This window comes from Garra rufa, chromosome 22, assembly GCF_049309525.1.
Source record: "Garra rufa chromosome 22, GarRuf1.0, whole genome shotgun sequence".
NCBI lineage: Eukaryota > Metazoa > Chordata > Actinopteri > Cypriniformes > Cyprinidae > Garra > Garra rufa.
The window spans coordinates 24,314,426-24,329,544 of NC_133382.1; the positions used below are offsets into that span (position 1 = coordinate 24,314,426).

At 41.2% G+C, this 15,119-nt stretch overlaps 2 protein-coding genes across 3 annotated transcripts in view; both read right to left on the reverse strand.

Annotated features, from left to right (window-relative positions):
- usp54b (ubiquitin specific peptidase 54b) overlaps positions 1–15,119 on the reverse strand; it is a 138,900-nt gene that overhangs the window by 104,013 nt on the left and 19,768 nt on the right. The gene's annotated exons all lie outside the window — the stretch shown is intronic.
- The window catches only part of myoz1b (myozenin 1b), a 36,177-nt gene continuing 28,966 nt past the window's right edge, over positions 7,909–15,119 (reverse strand). The window contains exon 7 of the mRNA XM_073827882.1: positions 7,909–8,286. Within this exon, the coding sequence (XP_073683983.1) occupies positions 7,909–8,286 (378 nt within the window). The remainder of the gene's footprint in view (positions 8,287–15,119) is intronic.

Consider the following 15,119-nt stretch of genomic DNA (forward strand, 5'->3'; position numbering starts at 1 on the left):
GGACATACAGTGTGTCTTTTATTGACTTAAAAATAGCAAAAAAAAATGTAATTTTCATTGTATATCCTTTATTGGCTTAAATATAGCAAAAAATTGTTCAAAAATATTTATTTACACTGTATATTCTTTATTGACTTAAATATAGCAAAAAAAAATAAAAAATATTTACACTGTATGTCCTTTATTGACTTTTATTAGAAGAAAAATATTGTCCAAAAATACTTATTTACACTGAATGTCTTTTATTGACCTAAATAATAGCAAAAAAATAAATGTCCAAAATGTATTTACACTGTATGTCCTTTACTGACTTAAATATAACAAGAAAATGTTCACAATTATTTATTTACACTGTATATCCTTTATTGACTTTAATAGTAGCAAAATAGTAATAGTAAAGAGTAAAAAAAATTAATAGTATTTATTTACACTGTACGTTCTTTATGAACTTAAATAGTAGCAACAAAAATGATTGTTCAAAAATATTTATTTACACTGTATGTCCTTTAGTGACTTAATTTGTAGCAATTTTATTTTCCAAAAATATTTATTAAAATTATTTATTTCCTTTATTGACTTAAATAGTAGCAAAAATGTTGAAAATTATTTATTTTTACCGTATGTCCTTTATTAACTTTAACAGTAGCAAAATATTTTCTAATATTTTTCCCTCAATTGACAATTTGCCAATACATCACACATTTACAGTATATAGGATTCCCAAGTTTTTTTCCCCCAGCACTCTATTTGCCAGCACTGTGTGGAATATTTCTTAAAACAAGTCTTCATGAATGCAAAATCCATTCTCTTAGAAAAAAAAAAAAAAAACATGAAAAAAACAAAGAGTACTACAATTTTATGGTCATTAAAAAATATTTACACCAGGTACATTTTCTCAGTTTTCCCAATTAGCAAGCTCATTTTGAAGCCTGGTTACATTCATGTGTTTTCATGTTAAACAGCTTCACATTTCAAATGAAGGAAACTAATTAAAGAGCATAATGTAGTTATGAGTCACTAACACTCTTTCTGCACGGGTTTCACTGCTGTACAGTAATGAAACCTGATGAAAATGTTTCTCCACAGTCCTGTTTGCTCTGCATAAACTACAATCCTGGGGACGTTTCTATGGAGGCCCAGTAAAGGTGACGATCAGGGATCATGAGAGGCCACACGCTCATCCATCTCTCTTTGTAGAATCCCAGTGCCCTCTGTGCGCTTGCCAAGGTATCTCCACGGCTGCGGATCCTGGCAGTGTGGCACTGGAACTCTGCCATTTAACGGAATTAAAAGGGGATTTAGGGAGATGCGTGTGTGTTTGGGGGGGATTGGTGGCCAGCAGAACTGGGAGGTATGGAGGCGGGGCTTTTCGGGCGTCGCACAGTGCACCAGAGTGTTACGTAACGTGTTTACTAACACACTAGCCAGGAGGCGATTATTCCCATAGTTCATCCTGACCTGCTCTGATTGATAGCGGCTCTCGACTGGTTCCCGAACGTCTGATTGTTGCCGGGTTAATGAGACGGCCCTATCCGCCTGGCTCCAGAGGGCGTGGCCTTTTCAGAGCTGTTGGTTTTGTGTATGTGAGTTATTGGATGCCATATTGGGCAAAGCTTATTTGGATAATCAGAGAGGCCCTTTTTTCTCTCTCTCATTAGTTCACTCTCTCGCTCTCTTTGTCCCTCTCTCAGTAATTGTTGGCTGTGTTGTGCTGTGCTCTGCAGTGCATTATGTAAATGCATAAACCCTCTGGTGCAATGGTTGCACAGTGCCAGCTAGTGTATGACAGTATCGGCCGGGGCATTGACCAGGATGGGGATTGGGATGGGGGCTGGGGTTGTGGACTGTGCAGTTGTCATGGCAACCCATGACTCACAACTGTACCCTGTGCTACTTAGGTCATGTGACCCCATCCGTGAATAACTCCTTCAGTGACCTCAGCAGTGCCGCCCACTGAGAATGAGCGTTCACACTGGTTTTATGCAAAACAAGATGCACATGAATACCATGAATTGCATAGTGGACTCATTAGTATTGGCGTGTTGCTAACGTTTTCTTTATTTAAATAAACTATGACTAAGATAGCAACTAGGGTTGGGCGATGTCGACCAATTTGGCATCGTACGATGTCTAATGTGAAACATCGCGATGGACGATGGCATCGTCTGCGGGGGGCGGGGGTGAGGGATGGTTGTTGTTAAATAATTTATTCATAACGAATTAATTAATTGTAGCCTACCGTTTCCACCAGTGCTTAATTTGAGCCTGGGCGCTGCGGGGGCGGGGCGGAGGATCGCAATGCCGGCTCAGCATCGTGATGTCTATTGGCCATCGGCGATGGACGATGGCATCGTCTATCGACCCAACCCTAATAGCAACGTGCAAGGTATTTGGATTCCACACATAAAAATATTAAAAAGTCATTCCAAACCTGTAAGACCTTCATTCGTAAGGTATTTTTGATGAAATCCGAGACTTTCTGACCCTGCATACACAGCAATGCAACTACCACGTCCAAGGCCCAGAAAGGAATTAAGAACACTGCATGCGTTGTGGTACTCTAGTAAACGCGCATCAAGTTTTGTTTTCTTTGCGCACAAAACGTATTTTTGTAGCTTCATAACATTACGGTTGAACCACTGATGTCACATGGACTATTTTAACAATGTCCTTACTACATTTCTAGGTTTTAAAACTGGTAGTAAAATTACGAGAATATAGTCATAATATTTTGAGAATAAAGTCGAAATGTTTCGAGAATAAAGTTATAATATTTTGAGAATAAAGTCGAAATACTATAAGAATAAAGTCGAAATTAGATGATAATAATGTTGAAATATTTAGACTTTATTCTCGTAATGTCGACTTTATTCTCGTTGTATTTAGTTGAAATGTTTCTAGAATAAAGTCAAAATGTTTCGAGAATAAAGTCGAAATTAGGAAGTCAAAATATTTCGAGAATAAAGTCGAACATTTTCTAGAAGTCGAAATGTTTTGAAAATAAAGTCAAATTACGAGAATAAAATAAAAAATTTTGGTGAATCAAGTCTAATTTTTTTGAGAATAAAGTTCTGGTGGCCTGGCAACTTCTCCTGGTGCTCTCAATCTGGGCCATTTGCTTGTGCAATATAGGCTATATTCTCAAAATATACTTATAGTTTCAACTTTATTCTCATAATTTCAACTTTCAACTTCTCTAAACATTTGGACTTTATTCTCAAAACATTTGGACTTTATTCTGGAAACATTTGGACTTTATTCTGGAAACATTTTTATTCTGGAAACATTTGGACTTTATTCTGGAAACATTTGGACTTTATTCTGGAAACATTTGGACTTTATTCTGGAAACATTTGGACTTTATTCTGGAAACTTTTCAACTTTATCCACAAAATATTTCAACATTATCCTCGTAATATTTTGACATTATTTTTGTAATTTTGCCTTTATTCTCGAAATATTACAACTTTATTCACGTAATCTTTTTTTTTTTTTTTTTTTTTTTTTTAACATGGCACCAAAACGCTGTCATAGCAAGCTCTCAGATTTCATCAAAAATATAATTTGTGTTCCAAAGATGAACAAAGGTCTTACAAGTTTGGAGCAACATGAGGGTGAGTAATTAATGAAAGAATTTTCATTTTAGGCTGAACTATCCCTGTAAATCCCAAACATTTGAACGGTAGTGTACAGAGAAGCATCCTGAAACTTAGACCGGAATAGTGAGGGTAAAACATGAACGGTGTGAAACATGAAGCAACATAACCCAGGAAAATGTTTACCAAGAGTTTAAAAAGACCCAGAAAAAATTATAAAAGAAAAGCCACTAGAGGAAAAATTCAGAAGCGCACACACATGAATTGAAGGCAGAGAGACTGTCTGATTCCCATTCTTTGTCAGGATGACACAATGTAGGAGTGCAGCACAGCAGACTCTCACAAAAGCCCCAGCCATTAACAGAGGCTTTATAGTGCTGCCACTGGAGACCAAACTCACTCATCCACAAACGCTCTCAGGAGCCCTAAAGAGCACCTCACCATTTACACAGTCATACTAGTGACTGACTTAAACCATCACCTCAGTCAGAATCAACATTTAGAGCATTTATAGAGCTGACAATTCAGCCATTACAAACAGATGATAAAGAGTTTTTGCAATTTGAATGTTCAATTTATAAATAAATTATTCTTTTTTTGTCTTTCTTTGGAGGGGGTTGAGCAGTGGAGTCAACAGCTCAAAGACTTGATTAAGGTTTAATAAGCTGACACATTAAATTAAAATAGGAAATTAAATAAATATAAAATGAATGCACCTTATTTGTCCCATATAAGAGCGGGCACAGCCATTTGTAAATTTTATGGGTCTGTCTTCCGGTCTCATTTGCATCCAGCTATTTTTAGCTGTTCATTTTCCTGCTTAATATTGCAAACTAGTGTGTCTTATCATATTATTTTAATGCATTATCTGAATTATCAACACACTGGTTTGTAGTGCAAACAGTTTTACTGTTTACTGCATGTTGTTATTCTTCTCGTTATTTCTCTATAGGCTAACAAACCAGAAGTCTGGCCCATAGGCTTACTTCCGCGTTGAAGAATACGGTGGATATGAACCATGCCATGTACCATGTGTGAGTCTTCAAACATTCACAAACACTCAGCCTAATGCTCTCCTCTGATTGGGTGCCCTTTGGTTCAACCAATATCACATTTTCACAACGTAAAGTTGTAATTCACAATCTCTCTACGAAACCCAGCTGCTAAGTGGTCAATGATTCTTTCTTTCCATTCCCAAAAAAATGGAAGGCCATTCCACAACTAACCCCTGACTGAACTAAATGGAGAAAAAGCACAAGTTATCAACTCAGGCATGAGGAACAATTTCTCTAGCTAGCACTAAAGTAAAGGTAACAAATGAGAGATAGAAAATCTTTCTGAGGAAGAGTGCAATCAGTTGAAAGTGAATCATCAGACCAAGGGATGAGCGTTTCCTGAGTCTGAGTGCAGTACCGCAGCCGGAAGCAGGCCTTCTGATGCCTGGAGCCTGCAGAGAGACTGACATCTGTCTGCATGTAGCTGCCGTGTCACCTCTCTCCGCCTCCCACTGAAAGGGTTTGCGTGACTGCAGCTCGCCAGACGCAGCAGGAGAGATACACCGTGGAACTGTCAGGGTGAATCCAGTACAATGTAATCCGGTGTCGTTCACTGCTCAGGGATCAACAATAAGGATTTTCTCCTGCTTGCCCAGCTGAGTCACTGCCAATATTTTCACTGGAATCACCACAAATAATTGATGTGCAAGGAAATACAATTTTTTTATAAACCTTTTTACATGCAAGATCAAAATGTTCTGAATCAATCTTCCAGCATCACAGACACTTTGAATGACCTTGTCACATGATGGACAGGAGAACATTGTGTAGGTGATTTAGTAAAGGGTTAGTTCACTCCTGAAATTAAATTTCCTGATAATGTACTCACCCCAATGTCATCCAAGATGTTCATATCTTTCTTTCTTTAGTCGAAAAGAAATTAAGGTTTTTGAAGAAAACAATCCAGGATTTTTTCCATATAGTAGACTTCAGTGGGGATCATGTGATTGAAGGTCCAAATTGCAGTTTCAACGCATCTTTAAAGGGCTCTACATGATCCCAGACGAGGAATCAGGGTCTTATCTAGTGAAACAATCAGTAATTTTCACAAAAAAAAAAAAAAACAACAACAACAAATGATGTTTCTTAAAGCAAATTATATGTAAGTGGGAACTCGTGAAATGATGTTTCTTAAAGCAAAGTTCGGGAGGAGCACGTCAGATACTTAGCCTAATTAACACAGCTGGAACTCACTCAAGCCAATCTACATCATGCATAAATACAGCCGACTCACCTCTACCCATTTGACGGATTATCAGCATTCACGATTTGCCCGTCTGCAAAAATGTCACAAAGACAATCCTCCGCATCCGAAGACTTCTCTGACGACTCGCCAGCGCCTTCGCCACAACATGCCAGCCCAGAGGCTACTCTTCCCCCGCGCGCCACTCCAATCGAGCCCCAGGCTCCAACTCGCGGGCGCTCCTCGACTCGACCAGCCACTCGCCTCCCAAGACGCCTAGGACTACCTTCTCCACCTCCGGCAAGAACATCAGCCGACTCCCCGGCGTCTTCATACAGATCGGCCAGGCCTACCATTCCACCCATAGCTAAGTGGACCATAGCAAGCCTGAGACAAGCGCTGGCCAAAAACGATGTCCAGCCTTCGTATAAATTAAGCAAAGCACAGCTTTATGATTTATACACAAATCTTTCAGCTAACCTTTCCACAGTTCATTCCCCAGCCCCAAAAATGGATAAAAGAAACAGACCTTCTACCACGCCTCGTCTGACTCCACAATCCTTCTCCCGCGAATCATCCAACTCTCCGCAATCATCAAACCGCGGCGGCAGGCCATCAGCTAGCCTGGGTCGCGCTGCAGAAACCACCGGTGCGTCGCTTCACACGACGTCAGCCGCAACTCCGCTTCCCAATGCGGCTCCTCCCGCAACAACGACGGGGCGCGCTGCCCAAGCAAGTGCTTGGCCGTCTCCCCCGCCACTCTCAGCTCCGCTTCCTGCTACTTTCAGCTCGGGGCCCGGGGCGCAGACGAGCGCCTGGCCACCTGCACAGCCGCTCTCAGCTCCGCTTACCGCTACCTTCAGCTCGGGGCTCGGGGCGCAGTCGAGCGCGAGGCCGCTCTGGCAGCCACACACAGCCCCGCCTCCTGCTACTTTCAGCTCCGAGCTCACAGCCCAGACAAGCGCTGGGCCGTATTGGCCGCCTTACACAGCGCCGCCTCCCACCACTTTCGACTCGGGGATTGCAGCTCAGACAAGCGCTGGGCCGTTTTGGCCGTTTCACTCAGCTCCGCCTCCCACCACTTCCAGCTCGGCTCCCGCAGCCCAAGCAGGCGCACAGCCATACCAACAAGCATTTTCAGCCCAGCCACCTGCCACCTTGAGCTCCGACTTCACCGCTCAAGCCGGCGCATGGCCGCACTGGCCGTCAAATACAGCTCCGCCCCCAGTCCCTTCTAACTCTTTTCTCCAAGCAAAATCACCATACTCACTCTTCACTGCTGTTCCGATGCCCGTCCCTCCAAACGCCATCGCCATGGAACCCCCTCAAGTTGCCCACAGCATTCGAGCACAGATCTTAGCAGAAATTCAGGAAGCTGGCTCCAGAGGCGAAACTTTCCATCCCTGACCTTTTCCTCACTACGGTCGCCGAGGTATTCCCGTCTGATGCCGTGAGCCTTGGCCTCCCGTCAGACACCCCAGGAGCCCCCGACCCCAACTTACCTTTCCGTCTCACGTCCTGTGGGGCCCACCCGTCCGATGCCGTGAGCATTGGTCTCCCGTCGGATGCGCAGGGGCCCCCAGGTCAGACACCTAACCTTTTCGACACCACAGTCGGCGGGGCCTACCCGTCCGATGCCGTGAGCATTGGTCTCCCGTCGGACGCCGCAGGGGCCCCCGCCCGGTCAACTGCACTTTTCTTCCCTACAGTCGGCAAGGCCTACCCGTCCGATCACGAGCCTTGGTCTCCTATCGGACGCTGCGAGAGCCAAACCGACCATGCAATTTTTTCCGTTCCGTCCGACGGTCGGCGAGACTCAACCGTCCGACTCCACAAGTCTCCGCCTCCCGCCGGACACTATCTGAGCCCCTTCAGGCCAATTTCACATCTTTTTCCCCCCACCTGGCGAGGCTTACCCATTCGAGGTTCTGAGTCCTGATCTCCCCTCGTATGCCTGGCGAGAGCCCTCCCAGTCGGGTTTCCCTTTCTGCCTCCCCGGCCGGCGAGGCTTACCCGTTCGATGCCGCGAGCCTTGGTCTCCCATCGGACGCCGGCGAGAGTTCTCCCGGTCGGGTTACTTACTTGGCGCCTGCAAGCGAGACTTATCCATACGATGCCGTTTGCCTTGGTCTCCCATCGTATGTCGCGAGAGTCGCCCGCACCAGGCATCCCAAAACCTTTTTACCTGCCAAACCGAGAGGACCCACTCGTCTGACGTTCTGAGTCTTGATCTCCCGTCGGAGGCTTCATGGGTCCTCTCGGTCAGCTCCAATAGGGGCCGATCGACCAGCAGAGCCCTCATGCCAACATCGTAAGCTGCTCCGGCCAAGGCAACCCGGGTTCTCCTGATCGGGCCCCAACCACGCTGCTCCTCCTTCGGCCGGTAGGGCTTACCCGTTCCAACGCCGTGTGCTCCCGTTGAGTATCGGTTGAGCTCTCCCGACCGGACGCCCTAAATCCCGTAATCCATACAAGCAGCCGGTAGAGCCTTTCGACCTGAGACAAAAACCTCTCCCATCAGAGTACGAAAGGCTCCCCCGGCCAGCTAACCAAACATCTTCTCCCAAACAACGGCCCCCGCCAGATCTCAGCGCTTGGGGGGGGTCCTCTCGCTGGCGGCTGTCCTACACTCCATTGCTTATTGGGGGGTACTCTAGGTTCGGGCCATTCCCGAGCTCGGAGCCCTTCCCCGGACAGCACGCCAAACATGCTTACATACTCCAGCTAATTATATGTAAGTGGGAACTCGTGAAATGATGTTTCTTAAAGCAAAGTTCGGGAGGAGCACGTCAGATACTTAGCCTAATTAACACAGCTGGAACTCACTCAAGCCAATCTACATCATGCATAAATACAGCCGACTCACCTCTACCCATTTGACGGATTATCAGCATCCCTCCACCACCCCATCTCCTCACTCCGAGTTCCTTCTACACATATACATAGGGGGGGGGGTACTCTAGGTTCGGGCCATTCCCGAGCTCGGAGCCCTTCCCCGGACAGCACGCCAAACATGCTTACATACTCCAGCTAATTATATGTAAGTGGGAACTCGTGAAATGCTCGTCGTGCACTAGCTCTGCATCCATGACGCAATTACGTTGGAAAGGTCACGCATAGTTGTTTTTTATCTGTACTTTGGTTCAAAAAGGTAGGATAGAACGAAAAACTTCATCTCATTTTCTCCTCTGACTGACCTTTTTTAGTAAAGGGCGTTTGACTTTCTTTGCATGTTCGCTTTGTAAACACTGGGTCTGTGCTTCCATCTACGTCACTGGGTATGCGATATTTGAAAAAAAAAAAAAATCTCAATATTTTCTAGGATTTAATCAATAACGATAATTAGACAATATTTTGCTGAGTGTGTTGTTGTGTCAGTTCACAGCATTGATAGAAATTAATCTTTTCCAATAAGTAAATATATTTTTTACCTTTATAGCAAGTGTGCATCAGCTTTTAAGTCAAATTCTTACATTTGGGCTATTACCAAGCAAATGAAATCAGTATCAACAAAATTAATCTTTGCAACGTAGAGGAAACACAGAAGCTGCGTCTGAAGTAGTATTTAGATGAACACTGCCGTTCAAAAGTAAGATTGTAAAAATGTTTTTTAAAAAGTCTCATGAAAGTTACATTTATATGATCCATATTGTAAAATATTATTGAAACTGAAATTAAAATTTCTGTGACGCAAAGATGAATTCCTTTGAATTCCTTTGATTTTTGAAGGATTGTGAACACACAATCCTTCAAAAATCATTGAAATATGCTAATTTATGATCAATGTTGGAAGCAGTTTTTTTTAGGATTCTCTGAAAAGTTCAAAAGAACAGCATTTATTCAAAATAGAAATCTTTTCTATTAATATACATCTTTACTATCACTTTTTTATCAATTTAACACATCCCTGCTCAATAAAAGTATTAATTTCCTTCAAACAAAAAAAAGAAAAAAAATTACTGACCCTAAACGTTGAACGGTAGTGTATATTGTTACAAAATATTTCTATTTAAAATAAATGCAGTTCTTTTTAACGTTTTATTCATCAAAGAATCCTAGAAAAAGTATCATAGGGTCCAAAAAAATAATAAACAGCACAACTGTTTCTATCTTTGATAATAAATTAGCATATTAGAAAGATTTGATTAGAAAGATTTCTGAAGGATCATTCAAAACTGAAGACTAGGGTAATGATGCTGACAAATCAGCTTTGCATCACAGGAATAAATTCTATTTTAAAGTATATTAAAATAGAAAACCACTATTTTAAATTGCACAATATTATCGTTTTATTCTGTATTTTTAAACAAATAAACAGCCTTGATAAGCATAAAAGGCTTCTTTAAAAAAACATTAAAGATCTTACTGATCCCAAACTTTTGAACGACAGTGTATTTACACACTGTTTAGCTCAGAGGGACATGGAATGCTTTAACCTGCAGTTACAAATACATAATGTTTTGACAACATCAAACACTGATCTTTGAAATTACTTAAAAATGAAAAGATACTTTAAATGTGAAATTAAAACCACCAGTAGGTGGCAGCAAGTCACTGTAAGTCATTGCGACTGAACCAAATCATTTAAACACTGTCATGTTGCTCAGAGATGCAAAACAGTGCTGTGGCTTTGTCTGGAATCATTTTTGTTGGCGAAATAGAGAAAAAACAGGTAATATGGTGACTAAAATGTACACTGCCTTTCAAAAGTTTGTAAACATCCCTGGCAAAGGGTGGTTTTAGACGATATAAGTATAGTGTGAATCAACTTTGGGCTATCCTCAGGAGGCTTGGAGTAATATATCAAGTCAATGTTTGAATAAACTGACAGCTCGGATGCCCAGATTATGCAGAGCTGTAATGTTGGATATTTTGATGAATCGAAAATGTAAATTTTTTCTATGTATAATGTGTTTTCGTGGTTTGTGTTGTCCCTTATATGTGCAAAATTATCACAAATTAAAAAGGATTTAAGCCAATATTGTCCAAAACCTCACTTTTCTAGGGCGTTTCCAAACTTTTGGAGGGCAATGTATATCGCACCCCAATGTCACCCGTGACCTTTCTAATGTGACTACGTAACGCATGAAGTCGAGCTAGTTCAAGACGAGCATTTCTGGACCTTATTACAATTTGGACCTTCAACCTATTGATCCCCGTTGAAGTCCACTATATGGAGAAAAATCCTGGAATGTTTTCCTCAAAAACTTAAATTCCTGTTCGACTGAGGAAAGAAAGACATGAGGGGGTGAGTAAATTATCAGGAAATTTTAATTCTGGAGTGAACTAATCCTTTAAAAGATGTACAGGTTTAACTTTATAATGTTTAAAATATCACAAAATCATTTCACAAAACCCTAGCATTATTTGCAATGTTCAATACATGACCAGAAACCAGTTAGATTTGCAAGGCTTAAAAACACTGACAAAGATATAGTGACACTGGAGAATTGGTCCGATAGGGCTGTTGACAGTTTTGCCAACTGGCCCACAGATCTCTCATACTGACCCCAGACCAGTTGTCCATCATTACTGTTGAGCCCGGCTAGGGAAACACTGGCAGACTGCTGGAAGAAACTGTTGGATGCAGCAGGACTTTTCTTCTACTCATCGGTGGGACTCTCATCTCCTCCGCTCATTACAAAGCCAGCACGATCTCTGATCCGCAGAGGAGGCGTGGGCGAGAGCGGCCGGCGGGTAAACCTAGACCAGCGTGAACGCCGCCAGCACTGAGGAGTGTAGATGCCAGAAAAGCCGTTTCATTTCAAGGGACCTTTTAAAGGCTTTGTTGTCATTCAATTCAATTTTGCTGCGGTAAAGTGCGCTTCAGGGGATAAACACGCACGCCAAGAGCAAACACAAGCTCTTTTTCTTCACAACTTTTCTCCTCCCGTTTTTCTCCTCTTTTCCCATCTAATCGTAAAGTATTCTTCCTCTTTACTCATTATGGCAGCAAACCAAAGCAAAAATAGCACAAACATCTGCTGGTGGGGCTTTAAAGCTCGGCCGTTTAATTGTATTAGCGTGGCGTTAATATTTTTATGTAATCATCGGCTCCCGTTGTGAATCCCATTTCATCTACTGTCCCCCTGTGACAGTGGCGAGGCGGTATTAAACTTGCGGTCACCTCTTACCATCCAACAACGACTATTTCGACTGTTCGGCTTCTCCGGGGAAAGAGAAATTAGCACGGACTTTCCTTCTCGTCTCCTTCAGAGGCACCACGTGAAAGCAGACACATTAAATAACGGAGCGCCCCCGTGTCGCCTCAGGACCGGGAACTTCAAAGAGGACACCAAAAAAAACAGGGATGATGGAGGGAAACTGAAAAGAATAGTGAGGACTTTCGGCTAAGTCAATTTTACGGAACAGACAGAGAGCCTCACACACACAAAAAAAATGCATTTTGGTACCGCTCACATAATAATCACTTCCTAACGGCACAAAGCAGGATGGAAAAAGTGCTGTACTGTAGATACACACCATGTTCCACCACAGAAGAACTCCAGGATACAAGGAGACAAACTGTTCTCACAAAGAGCCTGAAGTGGAATGAGATTTACTCAGAGTCATGTTACAGTCACACACTCGCAAACACACAAACAAACCGAATAAATAACCTCAGGAGAACAGATGGTTCCAAACCAGCTTTTGAACATCCCAAATGGAGATTGCCCTCAACAGACAAACATAATCATCCAGAGCGATGGCATTCTTCCTCTTCGTTTTTAGATATATTAAGCCAGGATTTTATTATGTTGGCTAATGGTCAGCTGACTCAACAAAATGACATTTGATGATATTTGTGAGTGTATAATGGATGGGGGTCTGGATGAATCTAAAAACAAGTCAAATGAACTGCCAAACTGGCAAAAAACAAAGTTATGAAGGCATAGACTCAACTTTCAAGCTAAGAATAGGGTGGAGACAATGTGGTGGAGAAGGAAAAAAATGCAGTTTTGGCAAGTGAACTGATGTGGGCTTTGAAGGTGAGAGAAGGTGATGCTGCCAAGACAATATTTTATGAAAGCACCATCAATATTAATACAAATGTTGACTTTAAGTTACATTTTCAATTTAAAGGGATAGTTCACCTAAAACAGAAAATTCTGCCATTAAAGGTACACTCCACTTTTTTTTGCTGCTGTAATATGGACGCAGCAGGCGCAGTAATATCACGCAGCGCCTGAAATTAGATCCCAGCTAGGTAACTTCCAACGAGGAACGCTCCCTATGCATGCAGTTGGTCACGTTGTGCTACGATGTGCTGCGTGATATTACTGCGCCTGCTGCCTCCATGTTACGGCAGCAAACTTTCTTGACTATTACGCCGGAATGGGAGTGTAGTTCCTAATCTTATCGGCCTAGAAAATCGCATCTTTACATTTTCCGCCGATCTTAGTACACGATATAGCTGCAAAAGGATCAAGTTTTAAATAGGACAAATACCGAAACTCGTTGGTCATTTTTGAACGCGATGCTATTTTGGTCTAATGATCTATGCTAAGCTATGCTAAAAGTGATATCGCCAGAACAGTAGAATGGCTGAATGGATTTCAAAACGGTAAAAATCAAATTATTAACTCGGGGGGGGAGTTGGAGAATGAGCCTATTTCCAAAAAAGTGGAGTGTTCCTTTAACATGAGACAAAATTGTTGAATAAAGTAGTTTTTTTTTTTCTTTGAGCACGAAAAGTATTCTCATAGCTTCATAACATCACGGTTGAACCACTGACGTCACATTGACTATTTTAATGATGTCCTCACTACCTTTCCAGACCTTGCACGTGGTAGGACCCTTGCTGTCTATGGTCGGATTTCATCCAAAATATCTTAATTTGTGCTCCAAAGATGAACAATGGTCTTATAAGTTTGGAACAACATGAGGGTGAGTAATTAATGACAGAATTTTAATTTTTGAGTGAACTATCGCTTTAATTTACCATAATCTATTAATTTTTGGTCAGATATGTGTATATATGTGAGCACCAGGTTAACACAAGTCAAAACCAGTCTAGTTTTACAAGGCTTTCTTGAGATGGCTATTCTTAACTAGTCAATCTGAGAGCTCACAGCCTAGTAGTTGATATTGAACCATGTCATTTCACACATCCCCAGTTTGTACGGTGGTACATACAAACATGAAATTGTACTTTATGTGTATGAGTCTCCTAACACTTTCTTTCGCCCCTGCTGTGTCCACAGAGAGTGTGATTACACTCCATTTTCTAGCCACGCTTCTCTGTCCATCTAACAGTGACAAAAACCCAGGGTGACATTGGCACACAGCAGGGGCGTGTGTGACGTCATTGTGTGCGTATCTTGTAAAACTTGCAAAAAAAGTAAAAACTGCAAGCAACGTTAACAATTATAATGTGTGTTTTTTGGAACCTGTTTTTGTATATGTTTGAGAGAATTCTATTTTGTAGAACATTATTAATTTTTTTTTTTTCTTATTGATAACATTGTTTCTGTTGATGCGTCTGTTAACTGGAATCTTCTTCTTACAATAGTAACAATACTTCTTAGTAGCATTTACTAATGCATTAAAAATTGTTTGTTAACATTAATTAATGCACTGTGAACTAACATGAACTAACAATAAATGACTGTATTTTTTTTAACTAACATTAACAAAGATTAACACATTTAAATGAATCTAGTGAGACAATGACTCAATTTCCCATTCATAAAGACGGTCACTTGCTTTAGACCTGAATTAATCAGCTGTTTGAATGAATCAAATGAATGAATGATTCAGTAATTAAATCAGTGACTTGCCGCCATCTACTGGCAGTTTTAGTTTTGATTTTAAAGTATCTTTTCAGTTATTTAAATTATTTAATATTTCTATATTCAAAATTTTATAATTTAAAACATTAATCACAACATGAATTTGAGTGCACTCACTAAGCCTCATTAAACATATAAAAACATCAATTAGCAAGCCACTTTTCTTCTGTGCCACCTCTGAAGTACAAATTATTTTGTTAATACTGATTTCTTTTGATTGGTAACTAATTCTTATTCTGATTTTATAATATATATTTTTTTTTAAAAGATGACATACTTTTAATAAAGTTATGCCAATAAATGCCATTACAAAGGTAAAAACAAAATTCCCATCTAAATCACTTTAAGGAGTCAGATATCACCTCATAATGGGAAAACTAATTTTTGATCAGATTTTTTGATTATTGATTAGAAGATGCTGCTGAAATTTTGAAAGCACTTGTGGAGCACCAAAAGAAAAGTAAGTCCTGAGATGTAATTCAAATTTTTATAG